At 39.7% G+C, this 18,386-nt stretch overlaps 1 protein-coding gene across 1 annotated transcript in view; it reads left to right on the top strand.

The window, feature by feature from the left end:
* Positions 1–18,386, top strand: part of TMC1 (transmembrane channel like 1) — a 121,840-nt gene that overhangs the window by 47,809 nt on the left and 55,645 nt on the right. The window contains exons 5-7 of the mRNA XM_059656909.1: positions 4,766–4,856; positions 6,540–6,621; positions 17,253–17,359. Coding sequence (XP_059512892.1) covers positions 4,766–4,856; positions 6,540–6,621; positions 17,253–17,359 — 280 coding nt within the window. The remainder of the gene's footprint in view (positions 1–4,765; positions 4,857–6,539; positions 6,622–17,252; positions 17,360–18,386) is intronic.

Below are 18,386 nucleotides of genomic sequence, written 5' to 3' on the forward strand. Positions count from 1 at the left end.
TCTAGCCTTTGCCTGAGGCTATCTGGCAAATGGCTCTGTGCAGGGCTTGGGCGGGGCGGGTCGCACGGGATCAAACAGGGTGGGTGGAGGGAGCAGTTATGGCTGCTCTCAGTCCCATCTCCAGAGGCTCTGCCTCTCAGAGTCTCAGCAACCACTGCAAACCTCGGAGAGAAAGCTGCCCTCGAGTTCCGACCGATGCCAGACAGTCCCGCTTCTCCTGTTTGAGTCTGGGTCCCTAGAGACTCGCCCAGAACTGGAGCTCAGAGCCTGAGACTCCCTCTGGATTGAAACAGACAACTGCGCCCTCAACCACCAGCCCGCTCCGCACGCAACTCCGCACCTTTGTATTTTCCGCACTGTGCCTCCTCTGAGCCTCAGTATGCTGTTCTCTTTCCTTCTAGTTGAAGAATTTCCCCTCAGCCAGCTTTCCTGTGGTTCTGGGTGATGTCCGTTCCATCTTTTAGTTGTATTTTTGAAGTGGTTGTTCGAGGCAGCAAACCCCGGTGTTAACCTATGCCGCCATCTTGGTTCTCTCCTCTTTTCTTGCATTCTGATGTGTCATGGGCACTTCAGCGTGGTAACTATCAGTCAGTGTTTCTCTTTGTTTGGGATAGTTTCTTTTTGCATTTTGCTTCTAAAAGCACAATGAGAGATGTCTTCTGGTGAAGAAATCTGTTATCAGGGAGGAGGCATTGGGTGATGCTGGTTTTCTTCATCCCGACATCCTGCCAGCTCACTGCAAAGCTCAGCGGTGGAAACAGTGTAAGGCGTGTTCTCTCCTTGAGTCACTGACCACATGCAGTCCAGTGCTCTTTCTTCTAGGCCTTTGAGCAGCAAGAGTGCTTCCTTACATCCCCAGAGCATCAAATTGGGGGAATCAAGAGTCTGTCCTCACTGAACACTTACCCTCTACCCACCCATGGCTGCTGACTTTGTTTTAAAGTCATTACCCAGATTCCTGATGAATTGAGACTAGTAGTTATATTGGCCAGGATGAGCAGTGGGGAGCAGGAGGAGGTAGAAAGGCTGTTCAGGGTTCCCTTTTGAATTAAATTTGGGGGCAGATCTCTTGGAGAATGGAGGAGGAGTTGGGATATCAAGGAAGAGAATAAATTCATATCTGAGATTATGTGTGGTAGAGTGAAGTCCAGTCTTTTATATTGAGGGCAGTGTGGGGTAGTCATTAGGAATTTGAAACTATGCCTAACATCAGGACAACTTGGCAATTGGACACAGTCAATAAAATCTCATTTAGATTGTTCAAAGGAAAATTACGTTCATAATAAATGACAAAAACCTATGACTGCCATGTAAATAAGTTTCTATATTGTTAAATGAATTTGTAAGAAATTTTCTGGTGATTTTAATTTGGTTATAACCCTGACTTTCCTCTTTCTCTCTTAAATCATGATAGTTGTTTCTGTATCATAATCATCAGCTCACAATTAAAAATCTTGTCAGAAATATAGAGTAGAATAGCTATTTTTTTTCCCACAGTTCTGACTGTTTAGAGAAGTCTAGTTTTCTAACCAGCCACTCATCTAGTAAGTAATAGAATTCTAATAGGCCAAACTGAGTATCTTTTCAATTATCTGCTAAGTATCTAGAGTAGTGAATACACCCATAAAATAGGGACTTGACACATATGAAAAGCAAATTTTACTATGAAGGTTTTTGACTTGCTACTTATGTGTTAATTATAATAGAGAATGATGTGACAATTCCTATGTATAACTGGTTTTATGAATTTAAAAATTCTTGATGCCAAGTAATTGAATTATAGTAAGTTCCGCAATATAACATGGTGTATGGATTCCTAAAAATAACTACGATATGCAAAATCGGGCAATGAAAACCATAGGATTTATAGTAAAAATGGGAAGAGGGGTACAATACTCAGAAATGTCTTCAGTGACACACAGAAAGACAGATGTAAAATGACAGCAACATTTTACACATGCTAAATGGTTAAGAAATACATAAATTCTACAATAAATGTGGCAGCTTACTTTGAAAAAGACCCGCAGTTTGCTGTGGAAGTGCTTTAGCAGGGTTGCAATTTGTGTTACTGTAAAGTGTGGAAGGAGGGTCAGTGTAGCACCAGCTGTGAATGGATGTGGTTTTGCTAAATTAGATGGTACAGTCAGGGAGCTGGTAGATGAGGTGTGTGCATTTTGTTTATTCTTACACTGCTAGGTTTAGCTGGATGCAATTTTCGGCATTCTCTCAGTGGGGTTTTTTTTTTTTGGTAGATAAAAATCACATATAAGCAAACAAAATTTTGTGTTACGCTCAAATTGTTCTGTAATCTATCCATCATACTAGAACAAATTTGCAGTTTCAAAATAAACATTACTGTAGGATTGACTGTGTAATAAACCCTTCAAAACGTTCACATCTGTGATCTTACCTTATTCTTGCCACCATCCTGGCAAGCAGGGAGGGAAGCAGTTGCCTGATTTTTACCTGTTTGTTGGGGAATTCTGACCTGTTAGAGGCCACACAGTAACTAAAGGGACCTGTGCCAGAACTTGCTCAGGGTTCTGTGAGTCTTGGGCAAGAGTGCTTTCTTGTGAGAAGCAGGACTGATGAATGTGTGCACAGAGTGCATCAAAAATGTGGCCAAGGTGACAGAGACAAATCTCAGAGGCTGAGTTAGAATCATTACCTGATTTTGAGTTTAGATCCGTTCAACATTTTATAAATGCCTGCTAGGTGCCACAGTCCTGTATTATCATCTCTATGATAGATAGGTAATGCTTAAATGTGATGTGTTTTCTTGATTGCATAAATCTAAAACCCAGCTATGAGAACTTAGTTTATTCTTTTTGATGTGGCTCTATTGAATGTTTTAGAACGTGTAGATTGTTTTAGAAACCATTTTCAATGACTCTTCACATCCCAAAGGTCATGTCAAATGTCAAGGTGTTTGACAACAAGGCCAGTCTAGTAACTTTTCTCCATTCCTAGGAGGCTCCCCTATGAAGTTTTTGAGAAGACTAATGAGGAAGGGTATCACTTTGTTTTCAAGCATTAATTGATGTTGAAAAATACGATTATTACATACTCCCCTGTCTATATATAGATATCTACCCCGAGTAGTGCTATTTAGCTCTATTTGCAGGAGGTTTAGGTTTATTGAGCACCTCCTACAGTCAAAGTGGTGGTCAACACTGTGGGAGCTACAGAAGAAGATATTGTCCATGCCATCAAGGAATTGGTCTGGGGCGGGGGGTGGGAGGGTGATGGCTGCAGACAATCTTCTCATTGTGCTTGTGTGTTTAATGGCAGAATGTGGGTGGTGCACAGGCATACGTGAGCAGTAAGGCACCACTGTCTAGTTATCAACTGTGTCAGTGGCTATGTGTTGTGTTTTGATCACTGGGTATCATAAAATCATGAGTTCAGTGCTAAGAACACCTTACAAATAATCCTTCACCAACTTTTCCTATTTTTCAAGATTTATTTTGTTTGTTAATAAGTTTATTTATAGTCATGTGTTGAATGGTCTTATCTGTAAAACTGCATATTCCAGGGGCCATCCAGCTGACAACAGCATTGCACCTGTATGATCACAGTCCAGGTCTGGCTTATCTCTTGGGTTCTCTATGGCCCCTGTGATGTCAAAACAAGCCTGGCCCACCTCTACTTTATAAAGATTTTTCATATATCAAATAAACAACAATAACAAAATTGACCAAAGTTACAAATAGTGTACATTTTTAATACTATATAATAAAAGCCTAAAATGCTAAGTGTCCGACTGTTTGTTCAACTGTTTGACCAGTTGCTATGATGCACACTGACCTCCAGGGGGCAGATAATCCAACTAGTAGGTTAGCTTGCTGCTGGGGTCTGGTGGATCAGGACTGGGCGAGGTGGACTGGACATTCCCTGGAGACCTCCCGTGGTCCCTCTCCGGCCCCGATCATGCACCAATGGGGTCCCTCAGCCTGGCCTGCACCCTCTTGCAATCCGGGACCTCTTGGGGGATGTTGGAGAGCTGGTTTCAGCCTACTCCCCTCAGGCCAGGCTGAGGGACCTCACCAGTGCACGAATCTGTGCACCGGCCTCTAGCATGTTTATATTACCCATTTTGATGTTTTTTTAAACAAATACACCAATATAACTACTGTAAATAAATATTTGGAAATTATGGTAAAATATGAATTTGAAGCCCTTCCTAAATGCAGGGCTAAGTCATTTGTTGAGGATTCCTTTCTATTTTCCTCTTCCCTCAATCACATTGCTTTACATAATGTGATTTTTCTGTTTTAACTCATAATTTCTTTTACAAGATTAAATACCAGGTCAATAAGTATGTTGCATGTCAGTTTGTCCTAAACTCTCTGCCCTATTTTTTTTTAAAAATAATCCTTAAAAAAGAAGGGAAGAAAGTATTTTAAAATAAACATTCTGACTGCCAAAATCTGAAATAAAGTTCAGATTCAATTTTATATGTGGTAGAAATGAGAAGAGCTTGGGTTCTTTATTTTGACATTCAGTGTAAATTCCTTACTTTTCAATGACTTCAGCTGATAAATAAGCTAGACTAAAATATCTTAGTCTTACAGGCCAAAATTTAAAAATCTTAAATATCCATTACAAGTTCCTAGGTCATGAAATACAGCTTAGATTCACTTGTTAAGGGTTTGGAAGAAAAAGATTGAAAAATTAATAAAATTAAATGTTCACTACCTCTATATTCTATTAATCTCCATCCACCCCCACCCACCCCTAATTTTGTTTTGTTTTCTTTTCTTAGGGAAGCAAAAAAATTTGTGAGTGAGAATGAAGGAGCTCTTGGGAAAGGAAAAGGAAAGCGGTGGTTTGCATTTAAGATGATGATGGCCAAGGTAAGTATTTCCATAACTCAGTTTGGTTGATGCCATATATTCTTAATGGAGGCCATATTGACTTGAAAAGGGGAGAAAATTGATTATATTCTGAGAAAGAGGGAAAAAAGTACACTTTATATGTTTAAATCACAGATACATACACAGTACATATATACTATATCTGTGATATTAGAACTTGGAGGGGTGATTCAGAAAAAAATCCAAAAAGGCCCCTTAGAGGAGTTAAATTGAAAACTAAGTTCAGAAACATTGATTCATGGCAAAAGATTTACTTGTGTAATTTTATCACTCCCCAAAGTAAAAGACTGTCCCTTTGATTTTCATTACCTGATAGTAAAGAGGTTCAGGGTCAACATTTCTTTCTCAAAATGTCTACAAGTAACAGAACCATATATATAGGTCTTCTCTACCATGAGCATAAACTGTGAATTGGATAGTAAATAAGACAATACAAATGATACACCAATGAAATATGGAATTTTGGAAAATATAGGAGAGAAGCTAACATTTATTTAGTATTTACTATATGCCAAGCACTGAATTAAATCTTTCTATAAAGTTATATTTAAATTTAATTATCACAGCAAGTTTGGTACATGGTACTATTATCCCCTCTTTAAATATAAGGTAAATATATTTCCATAAAGATGTTTTGTGAATAAAGTTCATATATCTTAAATATAATATATAATATATTTTTTGATATATATATAATCTCATAGGTTAGTTTTGTTGTTTTTACAGTGTAAGTAAATGAAATCATATAGTATTTATGCTTTTGTTTCTGGCTTTTTTGATGCAATATTATGTTCATGAGATACATCCATGTTATGGGAGTTATAGTTCATTTTTATTGACATGTAATATTCCATTGTATGAAGAGACCTCAATTTATCCATTCTATTATAGATGGACATTTGGGATGTTTTTCATTTAGGTAATCTTTGAACTTCAGACTTGCCTCATACTGTTATGTAGGCTTTATGTGCCTGTGCAACTCACACATTATCCAGCTTAATGTACACACATGCAAAGTTATCTGTCCCATTCTTCCAAGCGATCCTCTGGATGGCCCAACATTATGGAGTACAGTGGAAGGAAGTTCTTTTATTAAAACAAGTTCATGGGCTTTTTTTCTTCTTCCCTTTCCTTTGACACCATAGCTTTCCATTTAGCTGACTGCTGTACCTCTACCAAAGTGAAGTGTCCCCTGTCACAGTACTTACCATCCTGTATTGAAATATACGGTATATTCTAACAGACCCAGAAGACCTTCAAGACAGGATCTATGTCTTACTCACATTTCATTGATTTCTTCATGTGATGAATTTTTATTTGATTAATCAATACCATTTGCCCATCACCTTATTAGATGCAAAATCAGTCCCTCCTCTCTTATGTCTGGCAGAATAAACAGGTATTTTTAAGCAAATATTCTGTAAACAAGGATCTGTGAACATTTTTGAAGTAAATTGGTCTGGAGAAGAGTGGAGAACAGGAAGGCAAGTACTGTTTCCCCTGTTTATTTATTTATTTATTTATTTTTACAAACAGCAACATATTGTGCCAGAGAGCTCTTTCCAAGCTCAGTGTTTTGTGAGATTTGGGGCTGGGGCTGGGGATGAACATCTTGACAAACAAGAGGTTGGGCTTTCTTGATGTTCTTCGCTTCCTTTTCAGAAATGGGTCAAATTTCTCCGTGATTTTGAGAACTTCAAAGCTGCTTGTGTCCCATGGGAAAATAAAATCAAAGCAATTGAAAGTAAGTGCTCAACAGATCTCAGATGGGAGGTTGGCCTAGTTAAATGTCTCATAAGCTTATCAGGTGCCTTTCTTAGTGGGAAAGATTAAAAATGAGAAAACAAACAAATAAACCTGTGTTTTACATCTTTTTTGCTCACTGTGAAGACTTACTAGTACTTACCCATCACAGCACTGGAGATCCCACTCTCCCTTCCCACCAAAATATTCCCCTTCTGATCTTGTTCTTTCTCCTACACAGGAAAGTCAGTGTTGTGCACAAGGACATTGAGTCATATCATGGGAAGGCAGAGATTTTACTTGGATATGAACCTGACATTGAAAAATATATATACTCTCATGTTAGACAATAATCAAAATGAATGTCTAAAATGAATGAAGAAATCTTAGAGCCCCATTTTCAAATCTCTGAAGTAAAATAAGCAATAATCATCCAAGAACTTGCTGTCTGAATATCATATTATGCCTTCATTTTTATATAATATTCACAGTGTACAGGAAGACGGGAGAATATATTTAAACAAAAACCTATTTAGAACAATTCTCTAAGCTTATAATAAGGCAAATAAAAAATTTAAAATATTGTAAATATAGTAGTAAGTTATTTTTAAAAACAAAGAATATAAAGAAAAAGGGATACCATTTTTTCAAAATATATTTTTATTGATTTCAGAGAGGAAGGGAGAGGGGGAGAGAGATAGAAACATCAGTGATGAGAGAGAACCACTGATTGGCTGCCTCCTGCATGCCCCCTTACTGGGGATGGAGCCCACAACCCAGGCATGTGCCCTTGACTGGAATTAAACCCAGGATTCCTCAGTTCCCAGGGTGATTCTCTATCCACTGAGCCAAACCAGCCAGCGCAGGGATACTATTTTTAAAACCAGTTTTGAGCACAATCTTGCCATATTCTGGTTTCTAAAGGTGTGGACTAGGACCCAATTTTCTCCTGGGCCTGGGTTTTCCTGCTGGGTAAATGTGGCATTGCATTATTAAAATGGGGCCTCCACAGGGAGATAGCACAGTTGCTGGATGCCTCACTGACATGATTGCGCACACTTTCGGAGTTACTATTCCCCGCCCTCAATATCGCATTATCAAATGGCAATGAATTAAAACATATCAGCTTATTAATTGCACTCCCTCCAACATATTTCTGTACCATCCCTTTCTTGCTTTATTTTCCTCAACATTTATGTACAATAATCTAAAATACTGTCTTTTGATTGAATGTTTAATATAATTTTGTTTTATTTTACTTGTGTTCATTTCTTCTGCAAGACAGGAAAGTAGAGATTTTGTTTTATTCACTCCTGGATCACCAGGCCTAGAACATGTTTGACCTTAATAAATATGTGTTGAGTAAAATCTTACCTAATAATAGACAAACATGCAAATTGACCATCCCTTTGCTTCACCCACCAGCCAATTGGATGAGTATGCAAATTAACCCAACAAAGATGGTGGTTAATTTGCATTCGTAGGCGCCCAGCAGTGATCAGAGCCTGCAATTGGAGCTGAGGGGCCCCCTGCCCAGGCCTAACGCCTTGGCCACAGGCATTAGGCCTGGGCAGGGGCGGAGCCGGCGATGGCGGAAGGTAGGGAGGGAGCCTGCGATGGTGGGGAGCAGGGGCGGAGCCGGCGATTCTGGGAGCTGGGGGTCCCCTGCTCAGGCCTAATGACTCAGCCACAGGTGTTAGGCCTGGGCAGGGGCCGAGCCGGCAATTGGTGTGAACTACATAGGAAACACCTTTTCTGACTGCTCATACAGCTCCCTGTATGCCACTGGTAATATTCTTAGTAACTTGGATAGTAAGAATCCATTAAGGTGGTCTAGGGTTTTTCACCACACTCCTGGTGAAAAAAACGAAGGTCCGCTGTTGGAGGGCTAAGAAATGTCATATCCTGCCCTAGCTGGTTTGGCTCAGTGGATAATGCCTCGGCCTGCCCACCACAGGGTCTGGGTTCAATTCTGACCAAGGGCATGCACCTAGGTTGCAGGCTTCTCCCTGGCCCGGGTCCAGGTCAGGGCTCATGCAGGAGGCAACCAATTAAAGTGTTCCTCTCACTTTGATGTTTCTCTCTGTCTTTCTCTTTCTCTTCCACATTCTCTAAAAACCAATGGAAACATATCCTCATGTGAGGATAAAAAAAAAAAGAAATGTCATATCCTATGAAAGACACATCTTGAAAATGCCTAAAGAAAGTTGTCATTTTTTTTCATGGTGAAGGGACTGGAGTCTGTGTTGATGAAAACACCTTGGTGGCTGCCGTGACTGGCAGTGGCTGCAGCAGCGGGGTGATGGGGCTGGTGCCTTCCCCTTATCAGCCCGGTCGCCTCCCACAAAGGGAGGCCAGACTGTGGCTTAGGCCCGCTCCCTAAGGGAAGCAGGGAGTGGGCTTAGCCATCAGTAGAACATCCCCTGAGGGCTCCCAGTATGTGAGAGGGGACAGACTGAGCTGAGGGCCCCCCCCCACCCCGGTGTACAAATTTTTGTGAACTGGACCTCTAGTTATATATAAACAAATTCTCCAAATATCTACCATTCAATGAAGTTGAAGGAATTAAGACACATCAAAAAACAAATTCAGACATTGTGGAATCATTAGGTTTTAACTGTGCAGCTGAAATATGGTACTTTAAGATTCTGATACAATTTTGTTCTTGCTTTGCCATAGATTAGCTGTTGGCACTGACTGAGCCAGTCATTTAATCCCTCTGGGCCACAGTCTACTCATTTCTGAAAATGATAGGGTTGAATCTTGATCAGTTATGAGATGTATCCCAAGATATTTATAATTAATGATAGGGCAGGTTCCAGCCCATCTAAATAAAAATGCCATGCTCACTAGTGTTGCAGTAGCCTGCCTCGAGTGTGATAGAAACAGATGGAATTATTTTTATTGCCGGAAGTCGCATGGAAAAATGAGTTACACCTATGATCACCATCTATCATGTACATTACAGTGGAAAAATCAAATTGAGAGCTACCCTATACTACTTTCAGTTATCTTTTCTTTTCCTCTCTTCCCCCAGAAAATTTGAAACAGTCAGACTGGACAATTTGAGCAAATGTGGATTATTTTCCCTTCAATATGTAATTTATTATTTTATTAGGTGGTCCTATTTTCTTCACCTTTAATGGTGCTTTGCCTCACTGTGGAGAATTGACCTTAATTTTCTGTTCTATCATCATCACAATGATCATTTATTGAGTGCCATCATGAGTCAGTCACTCTACAAACACTATTTCATTTAATCTTTAATGTGCCTGCAATGTGCACGTAAGCCTTCCTATTTTAGAGTTGTGGCTCGGCTGTCTCAGAATTTGTTAGTAGAGGAACTGAGATATAAGGTGAAGTCTGTCTGGGCCCAAAGCTTGTGCTTTTCTCAGTGGGTTATGCCGATTTTTACTTTGAGGAAGATATAAATTTCTTCTTTTGCATCAGGTCCTAGGGAGGGTTCTACCAGGTCTATAGTAAGATGAGTAGTTGTAGATTTCTTTAATAGTTATTCTACCTGGGGCATTATTTTCCATAATAAATATTATCAGGTATTTATTTTTAAGTCAGTCATTTATTTACTTATATGTTTCACATTTTATAAGATTCCTAAAGCACTGTGATTTTTAACGGTAGATGAAAAGTCTGAAACCTTTCTAGGAGTATACTAGCAGAGTCATTGGGTTGGACTCACCATCTCACAAAAAATAGCCTACCAAAGACAGGGAAAGCATGTGTCTGTGCTGGTGTTGGAAGCTGACCTGCATGAGGAAGTGGGCGTGGAATTGTTTTTCTGAAGGTTGGAGTCTTTTGCCCTATTGACTCTGTTGTTTGGGCAATCCTTTTATATCTCTGGCTGTCTGTTCTCCCATTTGGAGTTTTCACAAAATTTAGAGTTTATCTAGTTATTACCCAAGGCCATGTTCAACTCAAGATTCTATAATTTCATAAATTACTATCAGTTTTAGATATATATATCTGTAAGCACATGACATTCTTTACTTTATACTTTTGAATGTAAATGATTGAAATTGTTAAATGGAAAACAGATTTATATTGAGAGACTTGCATAATTTACTTTCTCTGGGAGTTCTTTTCAGAAAAATGTAGGTTAAATGAGTACCCTATTTTTAAATTATATATCTTACATTATAAAACCAATAAAAATTAATTTTCTCTAAAGAAATGACCATTTACACTTACAAAAGGATCAGAAATATATTAATTTCCTTTGAAATAAGAATTATCTAAATATAATAATACCTCATTTAATCTACAGAATAAGCTTGACTTGACTGATTAGTTAATGGAGCAAATACTCACTTAGTGCCTCCCATTATCAGGCATGTTTCTAGGCACTAGCAGTGCTGTGCTGACCAACACACGTCAAGACTCTTGATTGATTTTACATTCAAATGACTTAGTGTGTGCGTGTGAAGAGGGGAACTCAAGTTAAGTCTGAAACTTATGCTGCTTCCCTCGTGATTCCACTAAGACCTGGATCCCATTGACCAGTGTGGACCAGGTACCCACCTGATGACTCCTAACTTTTTTAATACACAAAATAGATTTGATAACTCCTACCACAAAGGCCTGCTGTGAAATTCTACATCACAAGGGGGTGCCATGGAGTTTCACTGTTATGCCAGCCTTGTAAAGAGGCCACGCCTAAAACCCTAGGGTTGCCTGAAGTAATTCACATCATTAGCTACCTTGTATTGCTCATTTTACTGAAGAAGTTGTATATTTGTTCTCCTGGGAAATATAATCTATACCCATTGTGACACTAATATTACCATTCAAGTCATGAATTAAGTCGTTGAATGTCTTTCAAGCTGGAGATTATAAGTCTTTCCCAGAATCAAAATCTACTTCTTTTTAATAGAATCAATTTCAGCATCAAAATTAAGGCCTGATTGGCCTGTTTTTCAGACTGGAAAGATCTTCAGATAGGCAACTATAAGCACATATTTTAAATGCTCATTCAAGTTTCTTTGTTAGCTTAAGGGCTCCAGAAAATACAAACTTGCCGCATTTAACTCCCCATCCCTAGACCAGTTGGAAAGAAACTACTTTGTATCCTAGCCGAAGGAGATGGCATTTATATTGTACTCATGCAGCAGGTGATTTAATTGGTATTTTCCAGTTTTGAAATGCTCACATTTATCTGCTTGTCTTGTTACCCATCTGTTCAAGAGGAAATTATACTTGATGACAGACTACAAATTACTTTGCCTGAGTAATAAATAACCAGAGGGAGGGTGAAACTTTAACCTTAATTTAAAAGAAACACAAGAAAATTCAGGAAGAAGAATACACATAAGCCTAAGGCCTTACATTAATAGATACCAAAGACTCTGTTTTACTATGTTAATAATACATTATAGAAACAGCGTTTATTAGTTATAGTAAATAGAAAAAGAATTGGTCATTTATGGGTTCCATCCAAATGGGTGAATTTGACTGGCCTTAGCAGATCAATGGATATTATCTATATGCTTTTAGACAAATTTATTGCATATTCTATATAGCATAGTTTTTTTTTAAATTGAACTATGATTCTACTTGAGGAGTAATATAGTACTGTGGCTAAGAGAGATCTAGATTTGAAGTCAGACACGTATAGATCAACACTACCAGGCACTATCATTCACTACCTGTGTAACCCCGGCTGCATCATTTATTAGCTATGTAGCCTATGATCCCAAGTCTCTGTAAAATGAGAGTACAATATTTTTCTGCTTACAGGGATTTGATGATGGTTAAATGAATTAACAAGCAGAGGTCTCATAGCTGTTTGAAACAAAGATTCATTAAATGGTAGCTATTATTATTACTAATGAAGTCTTGGTTCAGTTTAATGTCTGTGTTTAAGTCATGTTTTTTTTCCTAGGTTTAAATCTTTAAAGCCTTACATATGTCTCCCCCCCACCCCCCACCTGCCTCCTTTGCCTCTATTGTGTGTTTGTTTTTAATTCCCCATCCTCACAACGGGACTAATAATACTTAACCTCACCAGGTTCTAGAGGCAGTAAAACGAGTTGATGCTGATCAAGTTCTTAGTACACCATACTGACTATCAACATTCAGGGTAGGGCAAAAGTAGGTTTACAGTTGTTTGTATGGAAAATAATGCAATAATGAATAAATAATAATTAGATAATACACTCTGTGTTTCATGTACTCACAACTGTAAACCTACTTTTGCCCTACCCTGTATATTAGTGGTTACTACTACTACTACTCCTCATTCTTATTCTTTACAAGAATAAGTAAGTTTTATCTGAGAGACTAAGTACATGGAAATGGCTGTTGTTTTCATCATGCTCTTTTAGCCACACTATATTAAGGTTTCTGTTTTTAGTGAATGCCAATTTTTGTCAACAATCTCCAGTAGGGGAGAACTGCTAGGATAAATGGGCATAAAGAGGGAAAATTTCTTTTTCATTTTTATGTTGAGACAGGGAAAGGTCCTATAGAGACTTAATGTCAGCCAGTTGATTTGTTTTCTCTCCTTTAAGCTTTTTTTTTTTCTTTTTGGTTATTCTTTTTTTTTTAAATATATTTTATTGATATTTTACAGAGAGGGAGAGAGATAGAGAGAGTTAGAAACATCGATGAGAGAGAAACATCGATCAGCTGCCTCCTGCACATCTCCTATTGGGGATGTGCCCGCAACCCAGGTACATGCCCTTGACCGGAATTGAACCTGGGACCTTTCAGTCCGCAGGCCGACGCTCTATCCACTGAGCCAAACCAGTTTTGGCCTTTTTGGTTATTCTTGCCCCTCTGCCATGGGTAGGTGTCATGTGGAAGGAACATTGTTTTCTGGATTCTGGGGTCTTTTTGACCTGTGTCTGGGTTTTTCCTTCAATCACTCTGGCTTTAATGAAATTGATTTCCCTGTAATTTATTTTCTCTACACTTTGGATTCAGTAAAGAAAACAGATAGATATGGCTTCTATTCCCAAATAAAATCATTATGAAGCCACTTTCAAGCCTGAGAACTGGAGTTTGGAAGCTTTGGAGTTTAAAGTATATATATATATTTAAATATATTTTATTGATTTTTTACAGAGAGGAAGGGAGAGGGATAGAGAGATAGAAACATCAATGAGAAACATTGATCAGCTGCCTCCTGCACACCCCCTACTGGGGATGTGCCTGCAACCAAGGTACATGCCCTTGACCGGAATCGAACCTGGGACCCTTCAGTCTGCAGGACTACACTCTATCCACTGAGCCAAACCAGCCAGGGCAGTTTAAAGTATATTTTATCTATAATAGATATGGGTTATAGGGAAAGGGGATACTTTCTGAGACATTTAATATGCTTTTCTTTCTTTCTTTTTTTTTAACCTTTAGATATACTAGTATTTATACTCATTTGCCAGGGGTTATATGTTAGGGGCTGGGAGAGAGTGTGGTATTAATTAGAAGACCAAAACTGTTAAAGGAAGGAAGGAAGGAAGGAAGGAAGGAAGGAAGGAAGGAAGGAAGGAAGGAAGGAAGGAAGGAAGGAAGGAAGGAAAGAAGGAAGGAAAGGAGGAAGGAAAGGAGGGAGGGAGGAAGGGATGGAGGGAGGGAGGGAGGGAGGGAGGGAGACCGGAAGGCCTCTATCCTGTGCTTGGGACTCTACACCAGAGGATGTCAAGTGTGATTCCAAGGGAAAGCTTACCCCAGATACCTAGAGACCTAGGTTCTTCTCCAGTCAGTGAGTAACTGTAACGATTAACAAGCTAGACATCCACTGCTTTCAATAAAACATGACAAGTGAACCTGGCTGAGGCAGTCCTCAGGTATAGTTACCAGAGAACATAGATAAGAGCCATGAAACTATATGAAATCACTGGGAGCCAGGCGATGATCAGGTGTCCTGAGAGGGGCGGATCTGCTTCAGCCTTTCTGCACTTGGGCCAATGCATCTGGTTGCAGAGCTGGGGGGCAGAAGCGGGGGGGGGGGGGAGGGTGGGGGTGGGGGGGTGGGTAGGTGGGTGGGGGGAGAGGTGGAGCAAGCTTATGAAAATAACACACCTTTGGAACTCTATACCCCTCTACAAAGTGAAAGGAATCCAAATATTCAGACTTCAAATGAATTGATGTCTTTTAAAACATCTACACAAATATTACCTTCCTTTTAAATTTCTATATAAACTGCCTCTGGTTTAAGGGAAAAAAGTAAGATGGTACCTAAAGAATAGACTAATTTCCAAAAATAGAGGTACGACTCTCACGTGAGCTCAATCTCATCTTAGTCAGCAGAGGCTGCAGTTTGCTCCACATGAACCTTCTTCCTCCTGTAATGTTTCAGAGACAGAGGGCCCAAGGGAAGCCTTGGTCACTGGAGGTGTTTTGTGAATGAGACAGGACAAAGGGGTTGATGCAGCAGGTGACTGAAGATGTTCATTGTTCTTTTGGGGCAACTGAAAATGAGAATTGGGAAGACTGGGAAAATGAGCCTCTTGATGCTGAACCTTAAGTGATAATCAAATAACCTTTGGCTTTTGTAACTCTATGAAATCTCAGCCTGAGGCTTCAAGTTTCTGTTTTTTCTCCCTTTTCTATTCTCTAATTTAAGAGAATGCTTATATATTTTTTCCTCATTCAAAAGCATCAAACAGATTACTTTATGCTGTTTGTGGCAGGTGCAAGTTGACAACACATTCTTGCCTACCCCTTCCCAATTTATTTTCCAGAGTGGAAGTGATTTCTGAAATGTCATAACTGCCCCCTCCCTCCACTGCTTAACACCTGTCAGTGACGTCTTATCTCATTTGAAATAAAATCTTCACTTTCTCTCTTGCCTTAGGAGGCCCTTCGCGATGTGGTTTGGCTTCTTGTTCCTAGTGCTCCTATGACAGGCTTTAGGTTTGTTCCTCGGTTGTCTGAGCTCTTGCCTCCCTCGTGATATTTGTTCTCACCCGTTCCTCTGCTTGAGGAACGATTACCCCCCAGCTGGGGGTGTTCCTGCCTCTTCCTCCAGCTTCAGATCTCTGCTCAGATGTTACCGTCTCTGATTTACCTTCCTGACCAGCTATCTAAAGCAACCCCTTTCAATACTTCATCCTCCTCTCTGTACTATAGAACCTATCTGGCTATAATGTTTATAGTAATATAATTATGTCATATTATATATAATATAAATGCTACCTATGTGATACATTCATATATAACATTCATTATCATGCATATATAAGATGTGAAATATATATAATACACATACATATATGATGTATAATAGAATATGATGTATAATATATAGTATGATAAATATATGTTTTTTATTTTTAAATTCCCACATATTGGTTGTTTCCACACCTCACTAAAATATACGTTGTATTAAGAAGGAACCCTGTCTGTGACATTGTGCTTCACATCTAAGACAATTCCTGCCGGGAATGTGTGAAGTGGGTAACCTTCAGCTTTTGCATTGTGCTTGTAAAATGCTACTATTCTGGGAAAACAGCACAAGACGGCCCGTCAGACAACCATTTATAAGGGATGTAGTAAACTGTTGGAGAGAGTATTGTTTGCCTGGGAAAAAGGAGGATGAAGTGCAGCGAATATGTATAATTTTAATGATAACGAACTACTGGCCAGGCACTGTAGTAAACACTTTACATACACTATTTGCTCACTTAACTGTGTTAACTCAAGGAATAAAATAAGCTCTTCAGATGGCAATCCTAGCTGCTAAACAAAAGCAGCGTTTCCTTGGATGGAGTATAAGGTGTAGATCATGATCATTTTAGACAACTTCAGCTACGTAAGAGACAGCACTTTCATCATGAACATCTTCTCTTTCAAATAGAAAAAGAAGAATGCTAGACACTGTAAATGTGAATGGAACCAGTATATTGCAATGAGCAGATTTGTTTTGGAAGGTTATCAAGACATAGCTTTTGTTCTGTCCTTTCAGCTTTTTAATTTTTCCCTCTCTTTTTTTTTTCTTAAGAACACGCACACAACACCATTCTAGCCTCAGGTGTACACCCAGTGAACAGACATGATATAACTTACTAAGTGATCATCTCAACACCCATCCGACACCACACAGCTGTTAGAACACAATGGGCCATACTCCCTGTGCTGCACTCCCGTCCCCAGGACCATTCCAGCTCTTGCCTGTTTCCTTTCAAGCTGCTGCCCCAGTGCTGGAGCTCAGAGGGAGAGGGAGTGAGTCTGAGTAAGTCCATCTGTGGCCCTTTTAAGAGACACTGCCTAGGACTCCAGAAGCCTGATCTCACTCAAAATCCCTGCTGATTTTTACAGCCAGAAGTTATGGGGACTTCTCTTCTCAGCACTGGAACCCTGGGCCTGGAAGCCTGGTAGGGGCCAGGACACTTTGCTCCTCAGGGGGGACCACTGCAGTTGATTTTTATCCATCACATGTGGGTGTGGGACTCCTGTTCTGTGCCTCTGCCCCTCCTGCCAATCTCAATGTATCTTCTCTTTAAATCCTTAGTTGTAGGACTTTCATTCAGCTAGATTTCAGGCGGTTCTGCATGATGGTTGTTCTCTAGTTTAGTTGTAATTTTGATGTGGTTGTGTGAGGATTTGAGTACTGCATTTACCTATACCACCATCTTACCCAGAAGTTCTTAAACTTTTTAATTTTCTTCTTAATAGGTCAGTTTGGCTCATCGGTGGCTTCATACTTCCTCTTCATGAGATGGATGTACGGAGTAAATATGGTTCTCTTCATTCTGACATTCAGCCTCATCATGTTGCCGGAGGTAAGACTCTGACTTGCAGTGTACATAACACACTGCAACGGGATCCCCATGTGATCACCTCTTAGAAAAGCCCCTTTTTCTATAAGAGTAGAATGCTTATGTGTGGTAAGCATCCAAAGAGGTCTGGTTAATCCACCCTTAGAATCATAGTATTTGTGGCAAAATTAATCTTCAAAATGGTGCCCATGGGCCATTGGGCCAAAAGTCCTAATCCTTGCTCTAAAGCAGTGGTTCTCAACCTTCTGGCCCTTTCAATACAGTTCCTCATGTTGTGACCCAACGATAAAATTATTTTCATTGCCACTTCATAACTGCCAAAGGGGTCGTGACCCACAGGTTGAGAACCGCTGCTCTAAAGGGTGTGTGAGCCTCCTGAAGTCATTCATATAAAATGTCATGTGTATGTTTACATGTACATTTTTTGTGGGAAAAGGTCCATGGCTTCGTCACATTCCCAAGGTGGTCCTTGGGCCCAAAAGGAAGAAAGAGGGAGGCTTTGTTGCCAAGTTTGCTTGGAAAGAAATGCTTCTTAATGCAACTCAAGGCATCCAGCTTTTCCATACTAAAGAAACACAAAGTGAGCAAATTTTTTCCAAAGTAAGGTAACCCAGACACGCGCGCGCGCACACACACACACATGCACGCACACATGGGGGTGGGGGCCCTTTGGACCAAGGTCAGAGAGGAGAATAAAACAGATTGAAGAAGAAGGACAAGCCCCGAGCTGATGTGGGGAGAATTAGCTAAGGCCAAGAAGCAAGAGTGAGGTTGGGGTCTTTCACCCATGTGACGTTAAATAACTCAAAGATCTCTTTGGATGTTTACCATACATAAATTGCATTGGGCTTTATTTAATCTGCAAAGGGTCTTTTAAGGTACCAGTATTTCAAAACCAATTTGTTCAGTACAGCATTGAAAACAGCCAAAACTTGGTGTTGAAATGGTTTCAAATCAGGGCCCATTTCTGTATCCAGCCTCCATTAGCATAATCATACTCATAGTGCCTTACATTCATTGAGTTCTTTGC

This window comes from Myotis daubentonii, chromosome 11, assembly GCF_963259705.1.
Source record: "Myotis daubentonii chromosome 11, mMyoDau2.1, whole genome shotgun sequence".
Lineage (NCBI taxonomy): Eukaryota > Metazoa > Chordata > Mammalia > Chiroptera > Vespertilionidae > Myotis > Myotis daubentonii.